A 26,369-nucleotide genomic window follows, 5' to 3' on the forward strand; every position below is an offset into this window, starting at 1 on the left:
TGGAAGGATTAAACGTGATACTAGTATTACAGTAAAGCACTTAGAGTAGTGCCTGAAACATAGTAAGTGCTCAATAAACACTAATGATGAAGATGATGGTTGGACTGATAGGAAAAACAGTGAGTTGTGGTTTTAATGAGGTGGAATTTGGAGTGTGACCCAAGCACAGGAGCAAATATTAAACTGATTCTCAACATGGTATCCTAAGCCAAAAAATGACCACCTTGCACAGCCATGCTGAACAAACAGGCCTTGATGAATGAATGCACATTCATCTGTCGCATTTTAGAGGAAGGCAAAGACCATACCTTGCTGACATCAGGATTATAGGATAGTTTCAGAGATGGATAATAAGTAATGATGAGCACTGTGCTGGCAAAACATAGCATTAACATCTTCATGTGTGAATTTTTCTTTTTTTTTAAAGTAAAGATATCTATTTACTTATTTAGCTACACTGCACGGCTTGCGGGATTGAATCCAGGACCACAGCAGTGAAAGCCCAGAATCCTAACCACTAGGCCACCAGGGCACTCCCTTCATGTGTGAAATTAAAGGGAATCGTGCCTAAACATACTGAACATGGGATCTATCCTTCAGAAAAAAAGAGGATACCAGACCAAGAAAACCCATCCAACCAAAGAGAAAGAACTGGAAAGTTAGATCTATTTATACTTTTTCCCCAGCTTTCTTGAGGTATAACTGACAAAATAAAAATTGTTTGTATTTAAGGTGTACGATGTGATGTTTTGATATATATATAGAATCTATTCTTACACGAATTAAAAGAGAAGTAAGAATATCACCCCTTCCAATGTAAGGACACCTGGCACCACAAGGGTCCCTTGAATTTGAGACAAACCAAAGTCAACCTCAAACCAGCTGTAGTAGAGTTACCACCTACCACTCAATATTCATTCTTTCTTATTTAAAAACAAAAATCTCTCTCCTTTTCTCTCCCTCTCTCTGTCTCTCTCCATATATATATATATATATATATATATATATACACACACACACACACACACACACAATGTACAAGTAGAACTACATTTCCTATACTACACCAGTAACTAGCTGTGACCATGAAGCAAAGTTCTAACTAATGATATGTAAGCAGAAATATTGCTTCAATATTCCTCAAAGCCTTCTTTAAAAGGTGGACAATGAAGTGATACATTTTTGGGCTTCCTCCCTTCCAAATTCCTACCATCCACAGGAAAGGTGTGACAACTGGAGCTCCAGCAACCATCTTGGGTCATGAGGTATTATTGAGGATGGAAGCCATATGCTAAGGATGATAGAACAGAAAGGAGAGAAAGAACCTAACCTCCTGATGACTGCAAGGGTCTCCATACTGTCCACAACTTACCACTGAATTGCCTTAACCTGAAAGAGAAGTACTCTATTTTACATAAACCACTGCAATTTGAGCTTTTCTATATGTATTCGAACCTAATCATGAAGGCAGATGGCAAAGATGAAAAGGAAAAGTTGAAAAACCAACTTTGTTTACATTTTTGGATTATAAGAGGCTTCCACACACTGCTGCCCACCAGAACCTACCAGGCTGGACTTATATGAATGATGGAAGCTATGTTAATTTAGTTCTACTAAGTTCCCCCACTTTTCTCGTCTGTCCAATTACACCAGGGAGAAAAATCAGATCTACCAGGACTATTAAATTTCTAGAATCTTGAAAGTCTTCGGGGAGAAAAACAAGGGCCAGCCTGAAAGGCCTTGGCACTTACAACACTTCCACATCCCCAAGGGGACAGCAGGATACAACTAGAATGGCCCCTCAGAAAGACATGGGAGCAGTTTAGAAACTGGCAAAGGCATTTGGCTTTGGGTAACAATTCCCGGAAACATTCTTGCCAAGAACCTGGGCAGACATATATCCTTTCATTTGTGGCCAGCACACCCATCTGTCCACTCGATATTTACTGGGCTCCTGGTGTGTGCCGGACCCAAGGGCCAGGCGGGCGAGTACAACGGGGAAGGATCCTGTGGAGGTTATAATCCAATCAGGCAAAAGTTTCCTGCTGATTCTTCCCTTTCTTTGCCAAGGCCCTCTCCATTAGAGACACAAAGAGCAAGATGACCAGAGAACTGACCTCGTGTTCATTCTTCCTCCAGGAAGGTAATGAGAAGAACGATTAACAATTACGGTGCCTACCATCGTTCCAGCACCTCACATGTAGTAATTCATGGAGTCATTATTATCTCCCGTTTATAGAGAAGGAAATTCAAGCACAGACAGATTAAATAACTCCCCCAAGTTTACTTGGGTAGTAAATGGAAGGACTGGTACCCAGTCCCACACAGAATCATGCCCTTACCCCCCATTCTACACTCCCTGCAGAAATAAGGTGGTGTATCTTGCTATCCACCCAACAACAAAAAAATCCACAGCAAGAATTAGTTGTTAGACCAACGGTTCTCCACTGAGGGCTCTTTTGCACCCCATCCCCCCACCCCCAGGGGGCACTGGCAGTGTCTGGAGACGATTTTGGTTGTCACGACGGGCAGAGTGCTACCAGCATCTAGCGGTGAAGATCAGGGATGCTGCTAAACATCCTACAGTGCATAGAACACTCCCATAGCAAGAAATTATCCAGCCCCGAATGTGAATAGTGCCAAGGCGGAGAAACCTGGATTAAGCAGCAGACTGAAATAATAGTGAACTTCCCAGAAACACCCTAACGTACGTGACGACGGTGGTGGCGACGGTGGTGCTCTGCTGCCTTCAGGGTCACTTTGGTGGAGAGCTTCCTGCGGCTGGAGTCCCAGGCGTGGACAAGAAAACTCATCTCTGGATGATGAAGGTGTAAAGGCCGTTTGACTGTAACCACGCCATCTGTGCCCACTTTGAATCGGGTGTCATCAGAAACATAGGCTGTCCTTGGTAGACCAGTGCATCCTTCAAAACTCACTGTGGGGCGTAAATCACAGTGATTAGGAGACTGGGGAGATTAAAGAGCATTTATTCTCTAGAAATCAAACTTCATTTGTCCACCAAAAGCTTGACTCACACAAGATAGGCGCAAGTAAAACACACCACAGGCTGGTGACAGAACAGCAAAGATATCAAAGTAGTGGATGCCATCATTATGTTCTTTACAATTACACAGCGACTTAATTGTGGTCTGATTCTTTTCTTATTTACTTGGAGACTGAAAACAGTAACCTGTCTAGAAAGTAACGTCTCCTTTTCAATAACAAAAAAGGGCCTCTCCTTCAGATGGCTCTTGACAATATGAAAAATAACTGAGACAGAATATCTATTGAGTCCAAAAGTTAGAGACCGAGGTACAGTGAGATGCTGTGGATTAACTACACTTAAATAAACAGTTTACATTTCAATAAACAGTGGCGGATAATAAGAGGGAGCCAGCACGGCTACATGGCTAAGAGTAGGACTTAGGCAAAATCTTTAACCTCTGAGCCTCAGTTTCTTCATCTTCAAAATGAGGGTAATCATGGTACTTATTACCCTCCCACCCCCAAACATGGTCTTACTTTTCCCTGGCAAGGGTGGGACTCAAGTCCCAGCTCTGCTTACTAGCTCTGTGACCTTGGGCATGTCAGGGAATTTCTGTGCCTCAGTCTACCCATCTGTAGAATGAAGTCATCAATAGCAACTACCTACTGGGGTTGTTTGAAGATGCACAGAACAGTGCCTGGCACATGATAGACACTATTAAATAAAAATTTTAAAACAAATGTAGCTTTGTTTAATCCTTTACTCAGTATCCCACAAAAGACATTGACAATTGTAGCTATTCAGTGAGTACTGATTATATGTTTATTTTCTGAGGCACTGAGAGGTAAATCCTGCTTGCAATTTGAGGCCCAGTGGAGCAGCTCATCACTGCCAGGGGAGGCAGTGAAGATTTCGTCGGAAAGTCTTCACCCTGATCACACAACACAGCAAGACAAATGCGAAAGACAAAAGAGGACTACTTGGATAGGGGAAATTAGCATCAGTGGCTTAGAGTCAAAGCTACTTAAAGCTATATAGTTACGAAAGTATTAAAACTTTAAAAGTATTAAAACCCAGTGCTGGAGAAGCTGTGGTGAAAAAAGTGTCTGCACTAAGCGTCAGAGTCCCAAAGGGACAGGCTTCCAACAATTTGTCAGAAACTGCTCGGGTCTAAGGATGAAAAAAATCCTGTGAACAGATAAACAAGGCACCTGCGCGCCTTGAGCTTACACGGTTGTAGAAGAAATGGACACATAACAAAACCAGATCTCAGGTAGTGACAAATGCTATATATAAAGGAATTAAAGAGGGTGATACAAGAGTGACAGGGGAAGAGGAAGGTGTGGGGAGGGCGTAACTTATACTGGATGGTGAGGGCTGGCGTCTCTGAAGTTGGAGGCATCTGAGTTGAGACCTGAAGGAGCCAGCCGTGCAGAAACCTGGCTTAGGCCTTTCAGGCAGAAGGAACAGTCAATAAAACAGTTCTTTCTGGGAAACTCTCAAGTTGGTCTGTGCTCCTCCCTTTCAAATAATTGCCCCTCATTCCTCCAGCAGAAGTTTGATTTTATCCAAGAGATCGTTTATAAAAATTCCTACTTTTGTGCCAATTTTGCATGGCTGGACACCTCTACATGCATAAGAATCAGGTCTCTGCCAGAAAACCCTAAAGCCACTTATGATGTCTAGACTGCACTTTTTGTTTCTTCCACTGGGGGCCACCCTTGCAAACTTTTCTAAAACCAACAGCCCCACCCTTGCCAGACAGAGAACTAAGATCAGGTTTGGGGGCAGGAGGATATGCACTATTTTGAAGATGAAGAAACCGAGGCTTGTGGGATCTTAGTTCCTGGACCAGGGATTGAACCCGGGCCCTCTCGGCAGTGAGAACACAGAGTCTTAACCACTGGACTGCCATGTTCTTACTGAGTGGCCTTAGGCAAAACGCTTAACCTCTCTGGGCCTCAGTTTTCTCTATTGGAACCTGAAGGATACCACCAGTGACTGAGCCCACCTCTTCAGGGTTTTGTGAGGATTAACCAAGACAGTGATCATGAACCTGTTTTGAAAGTGAAAGAGCAAAGCAAGTGGAAGAGGATGAGGATGATTTCTGTGCATTCGAGCAGACAAGCTAGAGGACTAGTAACTGCTAAATGAACAGATGAACCAAAAAATGACAACAGAAGCAAGAAGAAATGCAAAATTCTGAAAGGAGGGGCAGATAGCCCCCTTTAAGTCTAAAATAGGAATTTTTTTTCAACTAGAAAAACAAAACGTTTTCCCCACAACTTTCACCCAACTCCACCCCAGCAGACGTAGTGGGGCCACGGGACTGTCTGAGGGCTTGCCATATTAGCAGGTAACGAGAGCTGCCCTCATTTTTCACACTGAATTCCTTTCGCCAGCCAGCCCAAATCTGGGTAGTGAAAGTTGGGACAAGCATGATTGGACTTGCCAAGGGTGGCAGCCTGAAAAAACGAAAATGGTTTTGCAAATAACTTAATGCAAGGCTCTTAACCTGCTCTGGGGCATCTTAATGGTGGCTAAGCCCCGCCCTTTGAGAAGTGACAGAGCTGTGTGCGGGCGACAGGCAGGCCCAACTTGAATTTCCAGGTGCTCGTTAAGGCCCATTATCTTTCTGTGCAACCTGAGCCTCTGGGCCAATAAACCAGAAATTATAGGAAAGACTGAGGGGATCTCCAGCTCCGGAAAGGTTCTGGGAAGCTTGGTTCAACCCTGGCAAGGGCTGGGCTGTGTCTCAGCGCCACAGTGAACACTCATGCCAACACGTGGGAGGAAACAAGAATGGCAAACTGTAGAAACCAGAGCATCGGTACATGGGGATTGGGTGTATTTGAACATTTCTCCAATAAAAAGTTAAACAAAAATAAAGCCAGTACGGGACTAAATATTCTTTAAGTCAGCTTGTCATCCTTTCCTAAATCTGCTATGTGGTCATTTGGTCTAGAAACCTAATCCCAGTGACAAGAGCCGAGAACCCAATGGCCATCTCTAAATGGGAAGCTCTTTTCACCACAATATCATCACCATAAAAAAACTACAGAGGCAACTAATAGCTTCAACTACCTTTTGTTCACTATTTTCTTAATATTTAAACGTGAGAGCATTGTGTCAGCTCTCTTCTAAGCACTTTATAAAGATTAGCTCTTTTAATCCCAGAACTCTGTGAGGTTGCTACCAGCAACATCCCCTTTTTAGAGATGGGGAAACTGAGGCAGCTAGTAAGTGGCAGAGCCAGGACTGGGACCCAGGCGATCTGAGAGTTCACACCCCTAACCACTCTGCCTCGTGCCTGTCTCTACAAGTCAGACCTTTGCCCTGTGCTCTATATGTCCAGTTTTCAGATTGAACCCTCCACCCCCAGCCACCCTGTGGCGTAGGCATCCCCATCCCCATTTTCTTTGCCCTGAGTTAAAGGCTGGTGGGAGGAGGGGCTGAGCTGTCTGATCTCAGAGTGAGTGTTCTTCACCATTGCTCCCACATGCAAAATGGGCACGGAATACTTATTATGGAAGAAAAAGATGGAAAAAAGACATTCTAGAACAGTAGGAATTCTACACAGTAGGGGGTTAACAGTAATTTGAGTGGAGGTGGAGGGAAGATTGAAGGAAGTACGATTGGAGGCAGTTTTTTCAAACGTCCTTCCCTAAACGTTTTTGTATTATACAGCGTGTTACAGTTACAGTGAATTACTTTCTAAAACTTTCTAAAAATACAAGTGACTTACAAAGTACCTTTAACACATTGTGACTCTTGTATGTTGTTACTCATCCTACAAGTGCCCCGTCTTCTTGTGTATTTGGCGGAAGTAGTCGCTTTAATCCGAGCACCCCGGAAGAGATGACTGAAGTTCAAATAAAAATTAAACCCAAGTCCACGAAAAGCTTTCTGGTCCCGGGGCAGGCTGAGCGCTCAGCAACATTCTTTGCTTGGAATTGCCTTCGTGCCACGAACAGTCCTGCTTGAAGGATTCCGTTTCTTCTCCCACCCCCGCCCAGCTGGAATGTGAGTGCGTAGGAACAAGACAGTCTCCAAAGCCTCCATACATTTCAGGGAGATATAAGGACGGGGCCGGCTATCAAAGCCAGCTAACCATGGTTGAGTTATTTGGTAACAAGTGGGATAACCCAGTCTCTTGAAGCAGCTACTTGCAAGCAGTGTTTTCCCCACACCACACACAAAGGGAAGCCTTATGGGTTGTCTCCCTCTCCTCAGAAGGCATTTCCCACAGCTAACACCAAAGAACACTGCATTTACCTTTATTTCAAGGATCGCTGGAACTCAGCATCAGAAGAGAACATTACACACACAACCCTGAAGGCAAGATCAGAGAGCCTTCTCGGGCTCCTGGAGGTCTCGGGGGCCACACTGCCATTGTGTACCCTCAAACCAAGGGCTTCAGTTTCCAACGGAGATACTGAAGATAAAGGACAAGAAGTCTGACCTGATGCACGAAAGGAACCCTGGCGAGACAGACGTGTATCATCTATTTGGGCAGGAGCTCCTTTTTGCCAGTAAGCAGCAGTGTTTCTAACTCCAGCCACAAAGCCATAATTCTCCACAGGTACCGCCGCCTAGAAGTTCTTTCTGGGTTCCGTTTTCTTTGATGGCACTGAGTGATTCTGGAATGTCTTCCTTTGGTGGGTGTCCACAAAATTACTCACCATTCCAGGTTTAATGGGCACCCATGCTCAGCAGAAAATGTAATTTTATGTTTTAAAATGGGAGAGGAAGGATGATGAGGCCTCCAGTTTGTCCACACTCAGAGGATGTGGAGGAGATTCAAGTTGCACCAGGAAGACTATCTCTTTAGCCCCATTAAGTCTCCAGTTATGTGTGTCCATTTGCGACTGAGCGCTATGGACAGTAGTACAACCTACACCCTGACTAGACACAGCGGCCCTGGGCGGTGGACTCCAGCTTCTCAATGAGGAAGCAGGCTCGGAAGCCTCCGTGAAGAGACGTGGCCAAGCCACACAGCTGTGAAGTGGCAGAGCCTGTGGTCTGACACCCCGTCAAGACTTAATCACCAGGCAGCCTGTCTCTTGGTTTGAGAAGCCACTTGCGAGGCTAGTCGCTAGCTGAATGGCCACAGGGAAGTTAGTTCACACAACAGAATGGGACAGGTGGAGAGTAACCAAAATAAAAATAGCCAAGTTTCCCTGTCCCCATCTTCCCCTGACACACGCTCACGCCCTCCCCCCTTGAATGAATGCAGCACCTTGGAAATCCAGTTCTGGGGCCTCAGAAAAAAACATAAGGACAGTCAGACAGTCAAGCAAAGGAGGAAATTTTAACTTCAGATTCAAGAATGTTCCGCCTTAGGTCACCATGTTACACAAGCTGAAATAAGTCAAAGTTCCTCTGATTAGCCAACTTCACTCCCAGACATTTTTCTGGGGAAGATAAGAGCTCAGAGTATCAGGTTGCACAAGCACAGCTCCCAGGTGTGTCCACAGAGCCTGTGCGTGGTGCTCCTCGGATGTCCTTGGGTGGGGCGCCTGCACCCCATCAAATCGCCGTTGTTGACAGGCAGCTCCCATGGGATCCCAGGGATGGGAAGTTTACCTTCACGAAGCTTATCGAGTTCTTTCTCCCGGCCTCCCAGCATGGCCTTGCACAGAACAAATTATAAGTGGTCTCTGCCTTCATTTAACTCACACCCTAAAAACAGATGTCAACAATGGGTGCTGCCTGGGTGGGAAGCTGGGACCAAAGTCTCCTCCTTTGTTTCCATCAAAACAGACTGGGGTGGAGAGGGGGCGTCAGTGCACAGAGAAAACAGTGAGGTTGCAGATGAAGGACAAGGCCCCTGCGGGGGCGGGGGGGGGTGCCCACAGGATACAGGGGTGATCCACCACCCTGGATATTGCCTCCTCTGTCTTACGGTTGCTCACGCCACCTGGGTTACTCCGGTAGCACAGGTTTGCTCCCTGGTCGTGTTTCTGCTGGGGCTAAGGGCTGTTTTAGTTCTCGGACAGCAAACACCATGGATGTTGATCACAATCAGCCCAGTGAAAAATGTCGTAAGTGGCACTTCTGCAGTTGGTTAAAAGCCAGTGCAAACACGTTTATGGTTTTACACTTGTGTGAACGGGGTCAAACCGAATTAGGTTCACACCCCGGCTTTGCTTCTAGGGTGCCACGGTAGGCAAGTAACTTTGACCTCCCTTGAGCATCATTTTCTCCATTCTGTAAAAGGAGACATCCTTATTTCCTTCGAGGGATTGCTTCAAGGATTCTTTCTCCAACACATATTTACAGAGCCCTTACGTGTTGCCAAGCATCATTCTAAGGCCTCGGAAACACAGCAGTGAACAAAGCACGGTTCCTGCCCTCGTGGGGCTTACGTTCCAGTGGGGAAGAAATAATTAACAAATAAGTGATTAAGTGTCAGCAATGAGAAGTGTTTCACAGAGAAAAATAGGCAGGTGAGGGGGTTCCGAGGCTCTATGCAGCAGCAGGGCTGGAGGGGGTAATTTCATAAAGGGCGTTTAGGAAAGGTCTGAAAAGGAGGCATTTGAAGAGATGGTCCCAGCTTCTGGCTGCGTGCCAGGGCAAGGGACTGAGCCACACGGCAGCGTGGGGCGGCGTGCCGTGGCCCGCTCCGCACTGCACAGCCACAGGTGCTGGGCCCTGGTCAGGGGCTGACGGCCCAGGCGGGAACACAAGGGGCAGTGACCCCTGCCCTCCTGGGGCTCACATTCCCGTGGGATGAGAGCACCGCTAGCACGTGGGCCCCACACAAGCCTGGGAGTGGTGCTGGCTCCTGGCCCTTCGGTCTAGACGGGCCAGAGGGCCTCCTCATCCCCTTGCCCTCCCAGAGATCAAGGTCAGAAAAGAACTCGGTGTTAAATCCTTTGCCTCTCCAGGCCTCTCCTGGACGGTTCAGAAATGAGCCCCATGATAAAACCTCACCCTGTTTAATCTCAATATTCCTGCCTTGGTGGGGCTTCGGTGGCTTAGCTGGAGAAGTGGGGGTGGCTTCTCCCCTCAAGTCTGAGACCAAGGACTTGGCTTCAATTTTCCAGGGTGGACCCTAACTGCCAAGGAATCTCATCATCTCCATTCATTTAAAAAAGGGAGGCGGGGGAAGCAAGTGAACTCCACTCTGAGAAGGAGCTGGCCACCTGCCTGCTGCAGAGGTGGACGGGGACCTCTTCACTGTCCCAGGGAGGGAGACTGGTTTGGTTTCATCAAAAAGAACAAGAAGCCCTCTGGCTTACACACTAAATTGGAAGAGTTTTATTACCCCAGTTTCTGGCTGTGTGTTAAATACACAAACACCCAACCCACCTGCCTGAATAGAGGCTGCAACCCAGGAAACATTCCTGTGGCCAGGTTGGGCAACTCCAGGAACTGTTTGCTCATTGATTAGAAAGAAAAGCCTCCCTCCCACACCACAGAATCTGCCCACTTTTCCTTTCTGGTGGGTTCCCTGAGGCCAGGGAGGGCCCTTCTCCCTCCACTTCCAGCTGACCCCTCACGGGAAGGGTCAGCTGATAGGCCTGGGCTGGGGGACTAGGTCCTAAGGCCCCAGTGCACGGGGAAGGGCTCTCCAGGTCTTGGTTGCCCACTTGTGACATAAAACACTTTGACCAAAATACCTCCAACCTCATTTCCATCCAGGATCTAGTGTAATGTGCCCTGCACAGAGACTCTCCTGGGAGCTTTTTAAAAATACCCAGGTCTCGGCCATGCCCCAGGCTAACTGATCTCCAAGGCTCTACTAGGCAAGGGGATATTTTTTAAACCTTCCCCCAGGCACTTGGAGCACCCAGTGGGTGGAGAATGATCCTACAAAGCCTTCCCTAGGAGAGGCAAGAAGGCATAATAACTTTACATTATCATAACAACCAATGAGGGAAGTATCAGCCTCTCGGGTTTATCAGTAAAGGCTCAGAAATGTTAACTGACTTGCCCAAGGTCACACAGCAATGAGCTGCACAGCTGGGATTCAAACCGCGGTCTGGCTGGTGCCAAGACCCACAGTCTGAACCCCTGCATTGTCCTGCTTCTCCAAGGTCTGATCTTTTGGGTTTTGGTCTGATCTTTTGGTTTCGAGGCCCCCTTCTTTCCCTACCTCTGTCTCTCTGACAGTAGGATGCAAGCACATCCAGGGATTTCCCTCCATTTATTCTGGGCTGTTGGATGCTAAAGTGATTTAAAAAAAAACAAAACAAAACACTCCTCACATTCCTCAGACACTTCTTATCAGCGTGCTTTGTTACCCATGTCTATTTTTTCCTCAAATCTTAGTCTTTTGTTTTGAATTTCAAAAGCAGTACCTTGTGCATATTACAGGGAAAAAAAGTGACAAAACACAGATGACACAGTAGCATTATTCATTAGAGCCAAAAAGTGGAAACAAACCAAATGTCCAACTGAAAAACAAAATACAGTATATCCATACAACAGAATACTACTTCACAATAAAAAGAAAGTAATTACTGCTACTGGCTACACCAGGGATGAACACTGAAAACGTTATGCTAAGAGAAAGAAGCCGGTCACAAAAGATCATGTACTGTATGGTTCGATTTGTATGAAATATCCAGAATAGGCAAATCTATAGAAAGAAAAATAACTTAGCGGTTGCCCAGGGCTTGTGGGGTGGGGGAGAGGAAAGCCAGGGGGTGGCAGCTAAGGTTGAGGGATCTCTTTCTGGGATGATGAAAATGTTCTAAAATTGTTTGTGGTAGCACAACTCTGTGAATATACTGAAAAGCTATTGAGGGCTTCCCTGGTGGCGCAGTGGTTAAGAATCCATCTGCCAATGCAGGAGACACGGGTTCGAGCCCTGAGCCGGGACGATCCCACATGCCACGGAGCAACTAAGCCTGTGTACCACAACTACCAAGCCTGCGCTCTAGAGCCCGAGAGCCACAACGACTGAGCCCGCGCACCGCAATTACTGAAGCCCGTGCCCCACAAGAGAAGCCACCGCAATAAGAAGCCTGCACACTGAAATGAAGAGTAGCCCCGCTCTCTGCAATTACAGAAAGCCTGAGCACAGCAATGAAGACCCAATGCAGCCAATTAAAAAAAAAAAAAAAAGCCATTGAATCCTACACTTTAAATGAGTGTAATGTATGATGTGTGAATCACATCTCAAAGCTATTACCAAAAAATTAAGAAGAAGAGCGAGAGAGGAAAAAAAAAAAAAAGAAGAGCCAAAAGCACAAAGCACTTGTGATCCCCACCATGCAGAGAAGCCACTGTCAACGCTTGTTACGTGTCCTTCCGGTCCTGGTCCACCCCCTTCCTGATTCGCTTACTTCCCCTGATCTGCATCCCAGGATAGCCTGTTTTTCTAAAATTAGGGTATGAGCACTACTGTATTTTTAAAGATCTTCTTTCCCAATTCTCTTCTTTCTCCCTACTTTCCCATCCAAAAAAAAAAAAAAAAAATCCAACTATATAGTTATTAGGATGGATAAAATATGGTATAGCTACTCAGCAATAAAAAGGAACAAAATACAATAGCATAGATAAACCTTAAAGGCATTATGCTAAATTAAAGAAAAATGACAAAAGACTACCAAAGACTATCAGGCCTGGAGATAGGATTCAGTTAGTCTGTGGCAGGGCCCAGGCCTGGGTATTTTTAAAAGCGTGCAAAAGACATATTCCATTTATATGAAAATTCTAGAAAACTAGAGACAGTAAGCAGATCAGTGGTTGCCTGGAGCTGGGGTAGGTGTGGGATTGACTGCCAACAGGCACAAGGGAACTTGGGAGGTGGTAAAAGTATTCTAAAACTGGCCCCGCAGCTGTGGACATTTATAAACATGATCTGGCTGTATACTTGCAATGGGTAAATTGTATGGTATGTAAATTACATCTCAATGAACCTGTAAAAAAAGTAGTTGCTAGGATTTCCTTTGAGGAGGACTCCATGAGTCCAAGTCCCAGCATTCAAAAAAGACACAATTTCACCTAATAATGCAAGGTCAGAGTGACAAAAACGTGGGGAGGGAAAAGCGAGGCCATAAATAAGTCTTCATTAACAATAATTAGAAGAGTAAATATTCAATATAATCACAGTCATCATGTGCAGACATTGGGCCACGCGTGCTTCACAAACACTAACTCCTAAACTGTTATGAAGCAGGTGGGGTTTTTTTAATCCCCTTGATCCTGATGAGCCCCTGAGGCCCAGAAAGGCTTGAGTCACTTGTTCAAGGTCAGAGAGCCAGTCAGTCTCTGAAGTTAGTGTCACACACCCAGGGCCAGCCAAGGCTGGTTGAGCCACTAGGCTACAGCTGTTCTGCCTCGGTGACCTAAATGGGAAGGAAATCTAAAAAAGAGGGGATGTACGTATACATATGACTGATTCAGTTTACTGTACAGCGGAAACGAACACAACATTGTAAAGAAACTATACTGCGATAAAAATTAATTAAGGAAGGAAGGAAGGAAGGAAGGAAGGAAACTGTTCTGCCTTGAGGAAGGAGAGAGGCTCCAGGGGAAGTTGAGAGCAAGGTGCGATGGGTGCAAACCCACGATGGCCACAAAGGTAGGTTGCTGAAACCAGCGAGCGACTCTGTGCAAGGCTATAGCCCAGATAGAAACGTGCACCAATCCGGGCACGGCATTTCCTGAGCCACTAGCTGACGTGGAAACACGCTGACACTGGCTGTGGAAACGGGAAGCCGGCATGGAGCTCGAAATTTTGAATCATTTCAGTAACTCAAAAACGAGGTCTGGAAACCTCTTTAACACAAAGAACAAATATGAGGCGTGCACCATTTCCAACTGTGGGCTGTGCTTGGGCCCTCTGCCTCTGACATTTGGAACAAAACTCCTCAACAGCCCCAAAGAACAGCTGGACGCCAAAGCTGCACAAGTTAGGCATTTCCCACAGAGTCTCCAGGTCACATGCATTTGCAGATGACTCCAAAACAAGTGCTCGCTTGTCCAAGAGCGCTTACAAGTGGAGGCTTTCTCTTTTTCAATGGAGGCGAGCATCATTGTGCATCATCAAGAACAAATAAGCATTGATGGGAAAGGCAGTTACTCCCGAGAGTGTTTGCTAAATCTGCTCAACTGGCTCTAAAGGTGAACGCCGCTCAGTCCCCACGTGTGCAGGCTCCTGGGAAAGAAACCCTACAACCAATCCCGCATCATCCCTCCGAGTCCCAGGAAAAAGCAGAAATATCTCACACTGGGGTGTTCACTCCAAGAATTCCAAGTAGGCGAGACAAGAAGAAAAGAAAATTATATGAAGACCACCAGGCCACGGGTCCCAGAGGCAGGCAGGTGCTGCGTGGAGCCAGGGTCACGGGGCTAACTCTCGGAAGGTGCTGGGGTACACTTGCTGCCAAGAGGACCTGTGGCCCCTGTCCCAGCAGCGGTTCTCAACCTTTACATTTCTGGTTGCAGGTCTTACAAGACTCTGTGGTTTCTCTACCTGGCTTCATCCCATTTTCCAATCAAAAATTGGAAACTTGCACACATGCAAAATGATCTATCTACAAGGTTATTCGCTAAGGCACTGTTTATAGCAGCGAACATGGGAGGGCGACAACCCAAGCATCCACCAAGAGAGGATCAGTTCAATAAACGACGGGATTTCCTCACAATGAAATACCACGTGGCAGTAAAACACACGAGAAGGCTCTTGATGCACTGCTGTGAACGAACTTTAAGACACTAGAGTATTAAAAGCAAGGTGCAAAGAAAGCAGTGCAGGGGGATAAGAATACGTGTCCACCTTTGCTTGTATTTGCATACAGAATAACTGAGATTACAGATCTAGGGGGGGTGGCTGTTGTCGGACCAAAAGAGGACAGGGTGCCAGTAGAACTTTTCATTGTGTGATTTTCTTACATTGGTTGATGTTCCAGCCAAGAACATATTATCGATTCAAAAAGTTAAAAACAAATCAAATAAATTAAAAAAAGAAAAAAAAAAACTCACAGGGACCTTAGGCAAATTGCGTACTATTTACTCTGCAGGAAAAGATAAATTTTTGCAAATGCTCAGAGGACTGGTGCCCAAGGGACCTCGAACCCTCTGAGAATCCCAGCAACCCAGATGCAGGAGACCATAGGTGGGGTTGGCGTGAGTGGTGGGCGAGAGAGGGGATGACCCACACATGACTGGAGAAGGAAGAGGTGCTGCAGGAAGACCTCTGGTCAGCTAGTCGAGGAAGAACAAAGTCAGAAGATAGATTCTCTCTGGGGTTTGTCAGGAAGACGAGCGCTCAAGGAAAGTCCCTTTCATTCACTCTGGATTAGTTTTCTCATCCATGACACAGAGGTTGAACCCTAAGATGTGGGGCTCAAAGGCCTTCTTGAACAGCATGGCTAGCAGAACCAGAACGAATTTTTTGAAGGGCATCCCGACCATGTGTACAGATTTCACAGGCTTACATTCTCTCATCCAGCAAAGCCCACATCCAGGACCTCAGCCCGCAGATGGACCCACACCCGTGCAAGAGGACAGATGTATGAGGAGCCTCACTGCAGTGGCAAAAGAGAGAAACAGCATCAACGGAGGCCTGAGGAAATAAACAATGGGCATCCACTCACTAGAAAACAGTGCAGAAATTTAAACAAACGAGGTAGCCACCAAAACTAATCGAGTAAATCTACATGTAATAATATGAGAGGAATTTGTCTCTTAAAGAAAAGGGCAAAAGGCAACATGGGATGGAGAATATGCTTAGACCATCCTCCAAAGGATGTGAGAAACTGGTACCACTGGTTGTCTCAGGAAGGGAACTGCTGGTGGAGCAAGTAAACAGTGGGAAGGACACTTGCTTTTATATTCTTTTGTACCATTGGAATTGCTTCATGTTTGTTTTCCCATCTTCACATAAACAGACATTTTTCTTTTCTTTGAACTTGAAGGAGGGATGGTGTTTGGTCGATGACTTCAACCGGTAAGCCCTGCACTTGGACTCCCCAAACCCCTAATGCTGACTTTGGTTGCATTATGAGAAATAAGACACCCAGGATTATGGGAGGCTATCTGGTCCTGTTCTGTTTGATTCTATTTGTGGTTTGCTAAGTACACTCTCAGGGTTACAATCTAATGGTCTAAATGACAAATGCTGTTTTTCCCCCCAAGAGTCACGCTTTAAGAGGGACATTGACCCATGGAAATGGTCCAGAGGCAAAGGGGCGAGGAGGGTAAGTTGCAGAATGAGGGACAGACTGGGAGAGGAGACAGACTGGTCCTCCAGATGTACAGGGCTGAGTGCGTCCTTCTAGAAGGGTCAGTGACAGGGCCACCAGAGTGCAAGATAAGGGCCAGTGGAGAGTAGAATTAGTGAGGCCACCTGAGAAGAGAAGGAAAGGTCTTTCCTAAGAGCTGACCCCAAACACAGAAGGGGGCTGCCGGCCTCCCAAATGTCCCCTCTCAGGCACACATGATTTCATTGGGTGCCGCCCCTCTATAGCACTGAGGTCCAGTGTATAAGTTTTGAGTCCAGACAGATCTGGATTTTTATCTCATCTATGCCTCTAGCTGTGACTTCATGAAAATTAAACCTTGAGTCTCAGCGTCCTCTTTCTCAAGAATGGTCCCTACATACTGTGGGACCTTTGGGCAAGATAAGTGTACTTATCAAGTACTCAGCCAGAGTCTCCTTTGTGGTTGTTCATATTATAGATTTAAGGAACTAGAAACTTCTGCAGCTGTCTCTGAGGTCACCCTGCCAGAGAGACAGGGCCATCGAGGTGGTGCAGACTCTGCGGCGCTCTCAGTAAACCAAAATCCTATCGGCGCCTCCCTCTGGCCCCATCCACACCCCTGACGACCTGCCACTCCTGCTTTTGGATGCGCTGGCCCCTTGCCTGTGGGCAGGCTCTAAACTTGGGGAGGTCAATCTGCTCCCACCCTCCTGACCAACCTTTTGGGCCCATAGGAGCAGCATCTGCCCCTTTGCAGGCCACCTGGAAACCTCTCTGTGACCATGAAAGGAAGTTTCCCATGTTACTGTTCTGCTCTGTCTGACCCCCTCCCTGAGCACTTAGCAGTGAGTACCTCTGACGCCAAGATTCTGGGTCTGTGAATGGGCACCAAAGAAGGCAGGAGCCTTAACACTGTGGGCCCTGGGAGGGAGGAGGAGACCGAAGGGGCTCAACTGAGGCCGCGGTGACTGGTTGCTTCCAGTGCCTCCCAACCCCAACCCCCCGAGCACCAGCTGATAAATCACTCCACACCTCCTGCTAGCACAGTTGAGTGCTGTGAATAATAAAAACAAAGCACATGTGATGGGCAGGGGGGCAGGGGGGGGTCAAAATGGGGCCTGAGAGAAGAACACGGACAAGGCAAAGCAGCCAACCCTGTTTTCCCCATAGACCCACTTCATCTCTTGATGCCTGGACTACTGCAGTAGCCTCCTGTCTTCCCAATTCTGGCCCAGGTCCCCATAGCTTCTTCTCTGCACAGAAGTCCTGGTGAGCCTGTTAAAATCTCAGGTAGATCATGGCATGCCTCTGCTCTACTCAGCCCTCCAGAGACGACACTCTCAACTTTCCTGCACACACAGGTCACCCCACTGCCTCCAGCACTCCCTCCTTATCCTTCTTCCCTGCTTCACTTACTTGGTATATCCTCCCTGTAGAACATAAGTTCCACAAGGGCAGGGGTTTTGCCTGCCCCTGAAATGTCATGTTCATCTCTATACACCTACCCCATCTATAGCACTGCCGAGCACTTAGCAGGTTCTCAATAAATGTTTGTTGAACGAATAAGTGGTACCTCAAACATCCAGCCAGGCCCAAGGAGGCCCCAGATGGCTCCAGAGCCAATCACAAAGCAGGCCCTGCAGAAGGCCCCTGAAGACGTGGGCCGGCAGAGGTGAGCACACTTTCCAGAGGCTATGGTGGGGGCCCAGGAATGGCCGGACATTGAGGGCTTTGCATCTCCTGTTTAGATGCTGACTAAGGGACCCGTGGTCAGCCCCAATGGGAGAGAGAAAGGGATGCTGGTGAGCCAGAAATACCCACATAACTTCTGAGTCTTTGCCAGCAGGCTGGGATGACCCCTCACCCTACTGGTTTCATGCTCACGGTTGCCAGTAAGTGATCAAGCGTGAGAAGCAGCATGGAAAATCTCGGTCAATCCTCACAGCCCTGGGAGGCAGGTACTGTGGCCCCATTTTACAGCTGGATAAACCTAAAACGAGATTTACCCAGGTGAAGTGACTTGCCCAAGGCCACACAGCCAGCAAACAGGCAGAGCTGGAAACTGAACTCAGGCCAGCTTCACCCTCAAGCCTGTCACCTGAACCTCCACCTTGTCCTGCCCCTCTGATCTGTCCTGTCAGTGCGCCGCCTCGCTGGTCATCTCTGCCTTTTCTCCCCAGACACTAAATCACCAAAAGGGAGTGTCGGGTTCCAAATGGGAGCGGTTTGTTCCCGAGACAGACACTGGGCATCTCATTAAGACCCGCAGCGCAGGTGGAAGGCTAACGTGCTGACGGGCAGGCAGCGTGCAGACAGCTGAAAATGCCCATTTAGACAAGGGCTTTGGGGAGTTTCAATGCCATAGGCGCTGGCTCTAAGAGCCGCAAATAAAGCTGGCTTAACACCCTGGCTGGTAGTGGGGCTCGCTGGCCATGGCAAAACCTGAGGAGCCACCTGGCCATCCCCAAAGGCCTGAATTTGCTTAAATAAGAGCGACACCTTTGGGTGTTAATCCCCAGAGAACTTCCTGCCTTCTAACATACAGGAGTTAGGGCTAGGCATGCCAGTCAAGGGGAAAAAACCCTCCCTCAGTCAATTCCACAGGAGAACTGTGCATTAACTAGACCCTATACGACAGGGCAAAGGCATGCCACTGATGCCAGCTTGAATACTTTCCCCTCTCATTCTTAATGCGCCATTTCTGCCGACGGGGCAGCAGGTCGGACCAGTCAGGCTACAGCTTTCTCTTTTAAACACCCTTTTAAGCCATTAGCTTAAGCTCATCTGGAAAGCCTGCCTGCCTGCCTTTTGATTACACAATACATCAGACTTATCTAGGGGTCCATTTTCTTCAGCAGGTGGGTGGCTGTGACTTCCTGGAATCCCTTCTGTTTATGTGAAGCCTGTAAACCAAGGTTCTTCAGATAGCGGGCAGTGTGGACTCACCCAGCAGCTTAAGGGTGTTGACTAACAGCTCAGAGCAGGAGCTCTCCTCCTGCAAAGAGCTTCTGTTTCACCAGTGATCTTATTTTCTCCCCCTTGGCTTTTTTTTTTCAAACTGAGATATAACTCACATGAAACTCACCAATTCAAAGTGTACAATTTCCGTGGTTTTTAGTTATTCCCTATGTTGTGCAACCATCACCACTATTTAATTCTAGAACGTTTCCATCATTCCCACAAGAAGATGTACCCATCAGTGGTCAACTCCCACTGCTCTCCTCATTCCCCTGGCCCCTGGGAACCGGTTACTCATCTATTTTCTGTCCCGACGGATTTGCCTCTTCTGGACATTTCATATGAATGGAGTCACACAATACGTGGCCTTTGTGTCTGGCTTCTTTCACTTAGCATGATGTTTTTAAGTTCATCCATGTTATAGTGTGTATGGGCATTTCATTCCTTCTGGTGGCTGAATACTATTCCATTGTATGGATATACCACATTTTGTTTACCCACTTACTGCTAGATAAACATGTGGGTTGTTTTCACATTTTGGCTACTACAAATAATGCAATGAACATTTGTGTACAGTTTTTGTGTAGACATGTGTAGACATGTGTAGACTCAAGGGTCTTGAGTATATACCTAGGAATTGCTGGATTATATGGTAACTATGTTCAACTTTCTGAGGGGCTGTCTGGCGGTTTTCCACAGCGGCTGCACAATTTTGCACTCCCACCAGCGGTGTAGGAGGGTCCTGATTCCTCCATATCCTTGCCAACACCCGTCATTTTGTTTGTTTTTTAATTATAGCCATCCTGAGTGTGGAGTGTTATCTTACTGTGACTTTGCTCATGACTTTTTTTTTAATTTATTTTTTATTAAAGTATAGTTGAATAAAATGACTTTTTTTTTTTTTTGGGCCTTGCCAAGGGGCTTGTGGGATCTTAGTTCCCCGACCAGGGATCGACCGCACAGCCTCAGAAATGTGGAGTCCTAACCACTGGACTGCCAGGGAATTCCTGCTAATGACCTTTTAAGGAAACATGTAACCTCCCCTAGAATATTACCACCTAACAAATACTACTTTGTTTTTTTCTCACATCTTTATTGGATTATTCTTTTTAAGCTCTTTATTGGAATATAATTGCTTTACACCCTTGTGCCAGTTTTTGAGGTACACCAAAGTGAATCAGCTGTCTTTATGCATATATCCCCACATCCCCTCCCTCCTGTGACTCCCTCCCACCCTCCCTATCCTGGCCCCCTAAGGCATCACCCGAGTTTATCTCCCGATGTTACAAATACTACTTTGAAGGCAACCCTGGCTAAAGCCTTTGGTGGTGGTGGTAGTAGTAGTAGTAATACTAATACTCATAACAACAACAGCTACTACTACTACTACTACTGAGACTTTCTAAAGTACATACTATGTGGCCAGGCTCATTTTACGAAACATTATTTGTCACAATACCTGTATGAACTGAGTGCTATTATTTTCTCCATTTGACAAGCGGGAAAATTGAGGCACAGATGGGTTGAGCTCACACAGTTTACAAGTCACTGGGATGAACCTGGAATCTGTGCCTGAGCAGTCTGGCCCCAGAGCTCTGGAGCACTGTGCTTTCCTGGGTTGTTTTCTGGCACAAAGTTTGTTGAGAAAGCCTCAAGGTAGCACAGGAAGTACGATATCAACATACCTGAACACCACCCTAAATAAGCCCAGGGTAATTCTGCAGCTCAAGTTCAAGGCCTGTATACACCAACATCACGTCTGTGACAGGCAGGGCTACCAACACAGGATGCGGGACCGAATAATGGGAGCGAGGGGCAACTCAGAAGGCAGACACACCTAGACTGAGGTTTCAGCTCCACCACCCAGACCTGCAGCTGAAGTGAAGCCATCTGTCCTTCCCCAGTTCCTCATCCATAAGATGGGTCTAATGGCAACCTCTAAATCAGAGGGTTGTAGTGAGGATTGAGTGAGAAAGTACATGAAAGAGACCAGCAGGCTAGCTGACATACGAGCCTGGCAGACTCTGATTTTACACACAGGTTGTTTTGCTAAAAACCACGCATAACTCAAAAAAGTGTCGTTTTCCCTTACAAGTAGATGTGAAGAACTCCCATTCTTTAACAGTTCATATAAAATGAGACTTTACTATGCAGGGACTTCCCTGGAGGTCTGTGCTTCCTCTGCCGGGGGCCTTGGTTCAATCCCTGGGATCCCACAAGCCGTGCGGCGCGGCCAAGAAAATAAAATAAAAGGAGACTTTGCTATGCAAAACATGACAGTGTAGTTTCAAGTTTGAATGATTCAGATTCACAGAACGTGACTGCGGTGTGCAAGGGCTGACACCGAACTGTGCATAAGGCATCACGTAAGCACTGTCTCTCGTTCATGTCCAGGAAATGGAGATCGTAACTATGCAAAAGTGCACAAGTATATGAACTGCGCTTGTTACCTGCAACTGTATGAAAAGAAATGTAAAATAGCTCTATCAAGGGAATTTTTATGACTTTCACTGCTAAATATCCCCCCCTCTTGGGGTCTGTGGAAGACAGACGAAAAGTAGAAAGGGGGATGTTTGGCTAAAGCTAAAACCCAAGTATCAGGAGTGAGAGCTCTGGAAAATGCTCACACCCGAGCTTATACTGTCTTGACCTTGAGGTCTAATTTCAGGGTCTGCTAAATCATAACCCTTTGTTCCTTTTGAAAGCAAGATGCTGACACCATCAGCTCTATTTACCCTTAGAAGCTTCAGAGCTGGAAATGCCAGCTATGCTTTATTACAGGGGAGGGAAACATAATAAGTCTTTTTAAATTACAAACTTGAATTCCATTTGTGGCTGGTGTGTATGTGGATAGAGCTTACATGAAACTCATGTGCTTACAAACACAGAAACAGAAACTTCCAACCCACCCCTCCTAGCGTCCAACAGATGCTTCAAGGTCTACCCCAAAGCGGGGGCGGGGGGGGGGGGTACAAAAGGAGGCAGGCAGGCTCTGCTCTGGTGAGAAGGCAAGAAGCCAGCTTAGCTTTCTTCTCTCATCCCCTGCTGTGCACACAGGGGCAGCTGTGATAATTGAAGCCAATGCTTTAAATGGCTTGCATGTAAGATTCTATAATAAATAAGAGACATTCTTGAGATACTTGGGGATGTTTGAATCTGGAGTAGATGGTTAGATAATATTGTAAATTTTCTTTGTTGTGATAATGGTTCAAAAAGAGAATGCCCTTACTACTCTTGGGAGATGCAGGGTAAAGTATTTAGTGGTGAAATGTCTGTAACATACTTTCGAGTGGCTCACAAAGCACACATACACACAGGTAAAGCCAATATGACAGTGTTGACTATAAAACGAGGGCATTCAGGTGTTCACTGTGCTATTTCTCAACTTTTATATATTTTTAACGTCTCTAACAGTGAAAAGTCCTGGGGGGGTGGGGGAAGATTGTATAATAAGAATGAACCAAACTAACTGACCATGTATTTATTGAAAATGTATTCAGGATACTCAGCTAGTTTGCACTGACACAGACATGCCAATGGTTCAAATATTGAAAGAGCCCTCTGTCAGTTGGTGAGGAGCCTCTGTCCTGAGCCTCCTGGGGGCTCCCCCCACCCCCACCCTCTAGCTGCTGCTCATGACCCTGGGACCTGCTTGAGCCCCAAAGTGCAGGTGTTCCCTTCAATCACAAAGAGTCCATGCTGCCCAGGTCATCATTAAATATTTCAAAACATCAGTTCTGCCTCTTCCTAACTACTGGCCATTCATCAGGCCATTTTTCTCCTTAATAAGGTTCCAGAATCTCTCCTCCTCTACTAAATAACCAACAGATCACTGAAGAAATCAAAGAGGAAATCAAAAAATACCTAGAGGCAAATGACAATGAAAACACAATGATCCAAAACCTATTGGATGCAGCAAAGGCAGTTCTAAGAGGGAAGTTTATAGCGATACAATCCTACCTCAAGAAACAAGAAACATCCCAAATAAACAATCTAACCTTACACCTAAAGAAACTAGAGAAAGAAGAGCAAACAAAACCTAAAGTTAGTAGATGGAGAGAAATCATAAGGATCAGAGCAGAAAGAAATGAAATAGAGACAAAGAAAACAATAGCAAAAATCAATAAAACTAAATAAAATTGATAAACCTCTAGCAAGACTCATCAAGAAAAAGAGGGAGAGGACTCAAATCAATAAAAGTAGAAATGAAACAGGAGAAGTTACAACGGACACCACAGAAATAAAAAGCACCATAAGAGATTACTACAAGCAACTATATGCCAATAAAATGGACAACCTGGATGAAATGGATAGATTCTTAGAAAAGTATAACCTTCCAAGACTGAATCAGGAAGACATAGAAAATATGAACAGACCAATCACGAGCAATGAAATTGAAACTGTGATTAAAAATCTCCCAACAGCTTTTTTAGGTAGTGTGTGGGTGAGTGTGGTCTTTGTGAGCTTCGACCATGGCGTACCGGGGCCAGGGCCAGAAGGTGCAGAAGGTGATGGTGCAGCCCATCAATCTCATCTTCAGGTACTTGCAAAATAGATCTCGGATTCAAGTGTGGCTTTATGAGCAAGTGAATATGCGGATAGAGGGCTGTATCATTGGTTTTGATGAGTATATGAACCTCGTATTAGATGATGCAGAAGAGATTCATTCTAAAACAAAGTCAAGAAAACAACTGGGTCGGATCATGCTAAAAGGAGATAATATTACTCTGCTCCAAAGTGTCTCCAACTAGAAATGATCAATGAAGTGAGAAATTGTTGAGAAGGCAATACATTTTGTTTTTTAGGTGTTGTTTGAAGTGTAGCTGTAAAACATTTATTCATATTGTTTTGCTCACCCTTATGTTATTACCAGATGACAATAAATGCTGTGGGATTGTTTTTATTAAAATATTTCATTGTTTCCTTCTAAAAAAAAAAAAAAAAACTCCCAACAAATAAAAGCTCAGAACCAGATGGCTTCACAGGTGAATTTTATCAAACATTTAGAGAAGAGCTAACACCCATCCTTCTCAAACTCCTCCAAAAAATTGCAGAGGAAGGAACACTCCCAAACTCATTTTAGGAAGCCACCATCACCCTGATACCAAAACCAGACAAAGATGCTACAAAAAAAGAAAACTACAGACCAATATCACTGATGAATTTAGATGCAAACATCCTCAACAAAATACTAGCCAACAGAATCCAACAACACATTAAAAGGATCATACACCATGATCAAGTGGGGTTTATCCCTGGAATGCAAGGATTCTTCAATACACGCAAATCAATCAATGTGATACACCATATTAACAAACTGAAGGATAAAAACCACATGATCATCTCAATAGATGCAGAAAAGGCTTTGACAAAATTCAACACCCATTTACGATAAAAACTCTCCAGAAGGTGAGCATAGAGGGAACCTACCTCAACATAATAAAGGCCATATATGACAAACCCACAGCAAACATCCTTCTCAATGGTGAAAAACTGGAAGCATTCCCTCTAAGATCAGGAACAAGACAAGGATGTCCACTCTCACCACTACTATTCAACATAGTTTTGGAAGTCCTTGCCACAGCAATCAGAGAAGAAAAAGAAATAAAAAGAATCCAAATTGGAAAAGAAGAAGTAAAACTGTCGCTGTTCACAGACGACATGATACTATACATAGAAAATCCTAAAGATGCCACCAGAAAACTACTCGAGCTAATCAATGAATTTGGTGAAGTTGCAGGATACAAAATTAACACACAGAAATCTCTTGCATTTCTATACACCAACAATGAAAGATCAGAAAGAGAAATTAAGGAAACAATCCCATTCACCATTGCAACAAAAAGAATAAAATACCTAGGAATAAACCTAACCAAGGAGGTAAAAGACCTGTACTCAGAATCTCTCCTCCTGGCCAACCCTGTCAATTTGACTTGCTTCCAGGGAATGAGAACGGGAGAGCCCTGTGGCATAGAGGTTAAGTGCGGAGGCAGACCTGAGTTTAAATTCCAGCTCTGCCACCTCTCAGCTGCAGAACCCTGTGGCCAGTCGCTTTACTTTTCCAAGACTCCGTTTACCTCACTGCAAAATAGACATAACAGTCTGCTCTTCTCTAACGCTGGTTTTGAAAATGCAATTTTTTCTCAACATGAATGATTTATTAGGGAACAATTTGAACATTAACTCAAATTTCAAGTTTGCTCACGTGTGTGATTTTGTCTGCGAGAAGCACTAGGTGAATGCTGAAAAGTGTACTCGGCTCAAGTGGAGGAATGCACAAAACACACACAGCTTCCAACTACCTCAGCTCCTGGCGTGGTATGTGCCACACCCATTCCATCTGGGGTTACAACTTTCCATTTCCTTCCAGATTAATCCTCCTTCCACAGTAACTCACAAGATGTAACCCTTCAGACTCACTGCCATAAACAAACTGTTTTTTTTCTCTAAGAGTATCACAATGGGGACTTCCCTGGAGGTCCAGTGGTTCAGACTCTGTGCTTCCACTGCAGGGGGAACAGGTTCGATCCCTGGTTGGGGAACTAAGGTCCCACATGCCGGACCGGTGCAGCCAAAAAAAAAATAAGTATCACAATGAAGTTTCTGACTGCTTTGCCCCTAGCCATTTCCCTACAAGTCCTGGTTTTTATTGGGTGATTTTGCATAGCGTGGTATTTTTTAGGAAGGCCTCTGTCAGCTTACAGCAGAGCTGTGATTCCTACGCCCCAGAGCGTAGTGAGGTATATACAAGGCTTTTGCAGGCAGAGGTTAGCCCAGTGCTGGGCATACTATGAGTACTCGGTCAATGCTGGTCCCTCACTCTGAATGTCGACAAGGTCTGGTGCATAAAAGATGCTCAGTAAATACTTACTGAACTTTTCTTGAAAGGTCTGTGGCTTACTAATGCTAGTGGACTAATTAAAGAGACTTATCCTTCTCTCCCAAGAGGTTGGGAGGGGCAGCAATTGTCAAACTGTAAATTTGAGATGGGGCTTCAGAGAGCTGATGGAGCTCTGCCCTCCATGCTTGGCAAGAGAAGGATAAGAGTTATGAAAGACAGTGACCTGTGTGCAAGTAGTCAAGGACTACTGGCACCCCAGGGCAACACGGGGCCAATTTTGAGACAAGAAGCCTAGACTCTGAGTCCTTACTTTAGGGCCACAGTAGAGTGTTAAGTGGCTACGAGTCCAGGTGGGTCAGACGACCTGAGTTCAATCCAAGCTTTACCCCTTATCAACTACACCACCTCAAGCACGTAACATCAC

The 26,369-nt window shown here is 45.8% G+C and overlaps 2 protein-coding genes across 2 annotated transcripts in view; one reads left to right on the forward strand and one right to left on the reverse strand.

Annotated features, from left to right (window-relative positions):
- Positions 1 to 26,369, reverse strand: part of LOC130838452 (cadherin-1) — a 72,108-nt gene that overhangs the window by 22,492 nt on the left and 23,247 nt on the right. Inside the window, exon 3 of the mRNA XM_057711545.1 lies at positions 2,712 to 2,935. Coding sequence (XP_057567528.1) covers positions 2,712 to 2,935 — 224 coding nt within the window. The remainder of the gene's footprint in view (positions 1 to 2,711; positions 2,936 to 26,369) is intronic.
- LOC130838453 (small nuclear ribonucleoprotein E) lies at positions 23,534 to 24,003 on the forward strand. Its single transcript, XM_057711546.1, has one exon. The coding sequence runs from the start codon at positions 23,577 to 23,579 to the stop codon at positions 23,853 to 23,855; it is 279 nt and encodes a 92-aa protein (XP_057567529.1). The 5' UTR covers positions 23,534 to 23,576; the 3' UTR covers positions 23,856 to 24,003.

This window comes from Hippopotamus amphibius, chromosome 16, assembly GCF_030028045.1.
Source record: "Hippopotamus amphibius kiboko isolate mHipAmp2 chromosome 16, mHipAmp2.hap2, whole genome shotgun sequence".
In the NCBI taxonomy this organism is placed as follows: domain Eukaryota; kingdom Metazoa; phylum Chordata; class Mammalia; order Artiodactyla; family Hippopotamidae; genus Hippopotamus; species Hippopotamus amphibius.

Bases quoted from the DNA above. Each gene is read 5' to 3' on its own strand.
- LOC130838453 (XM_057711546.1), top strand. From the start codon at position 23,577: ATGGCGTACCGGGGCCAGGGCCAGAAGGTGCAGAAGGTGATGGTGCAG.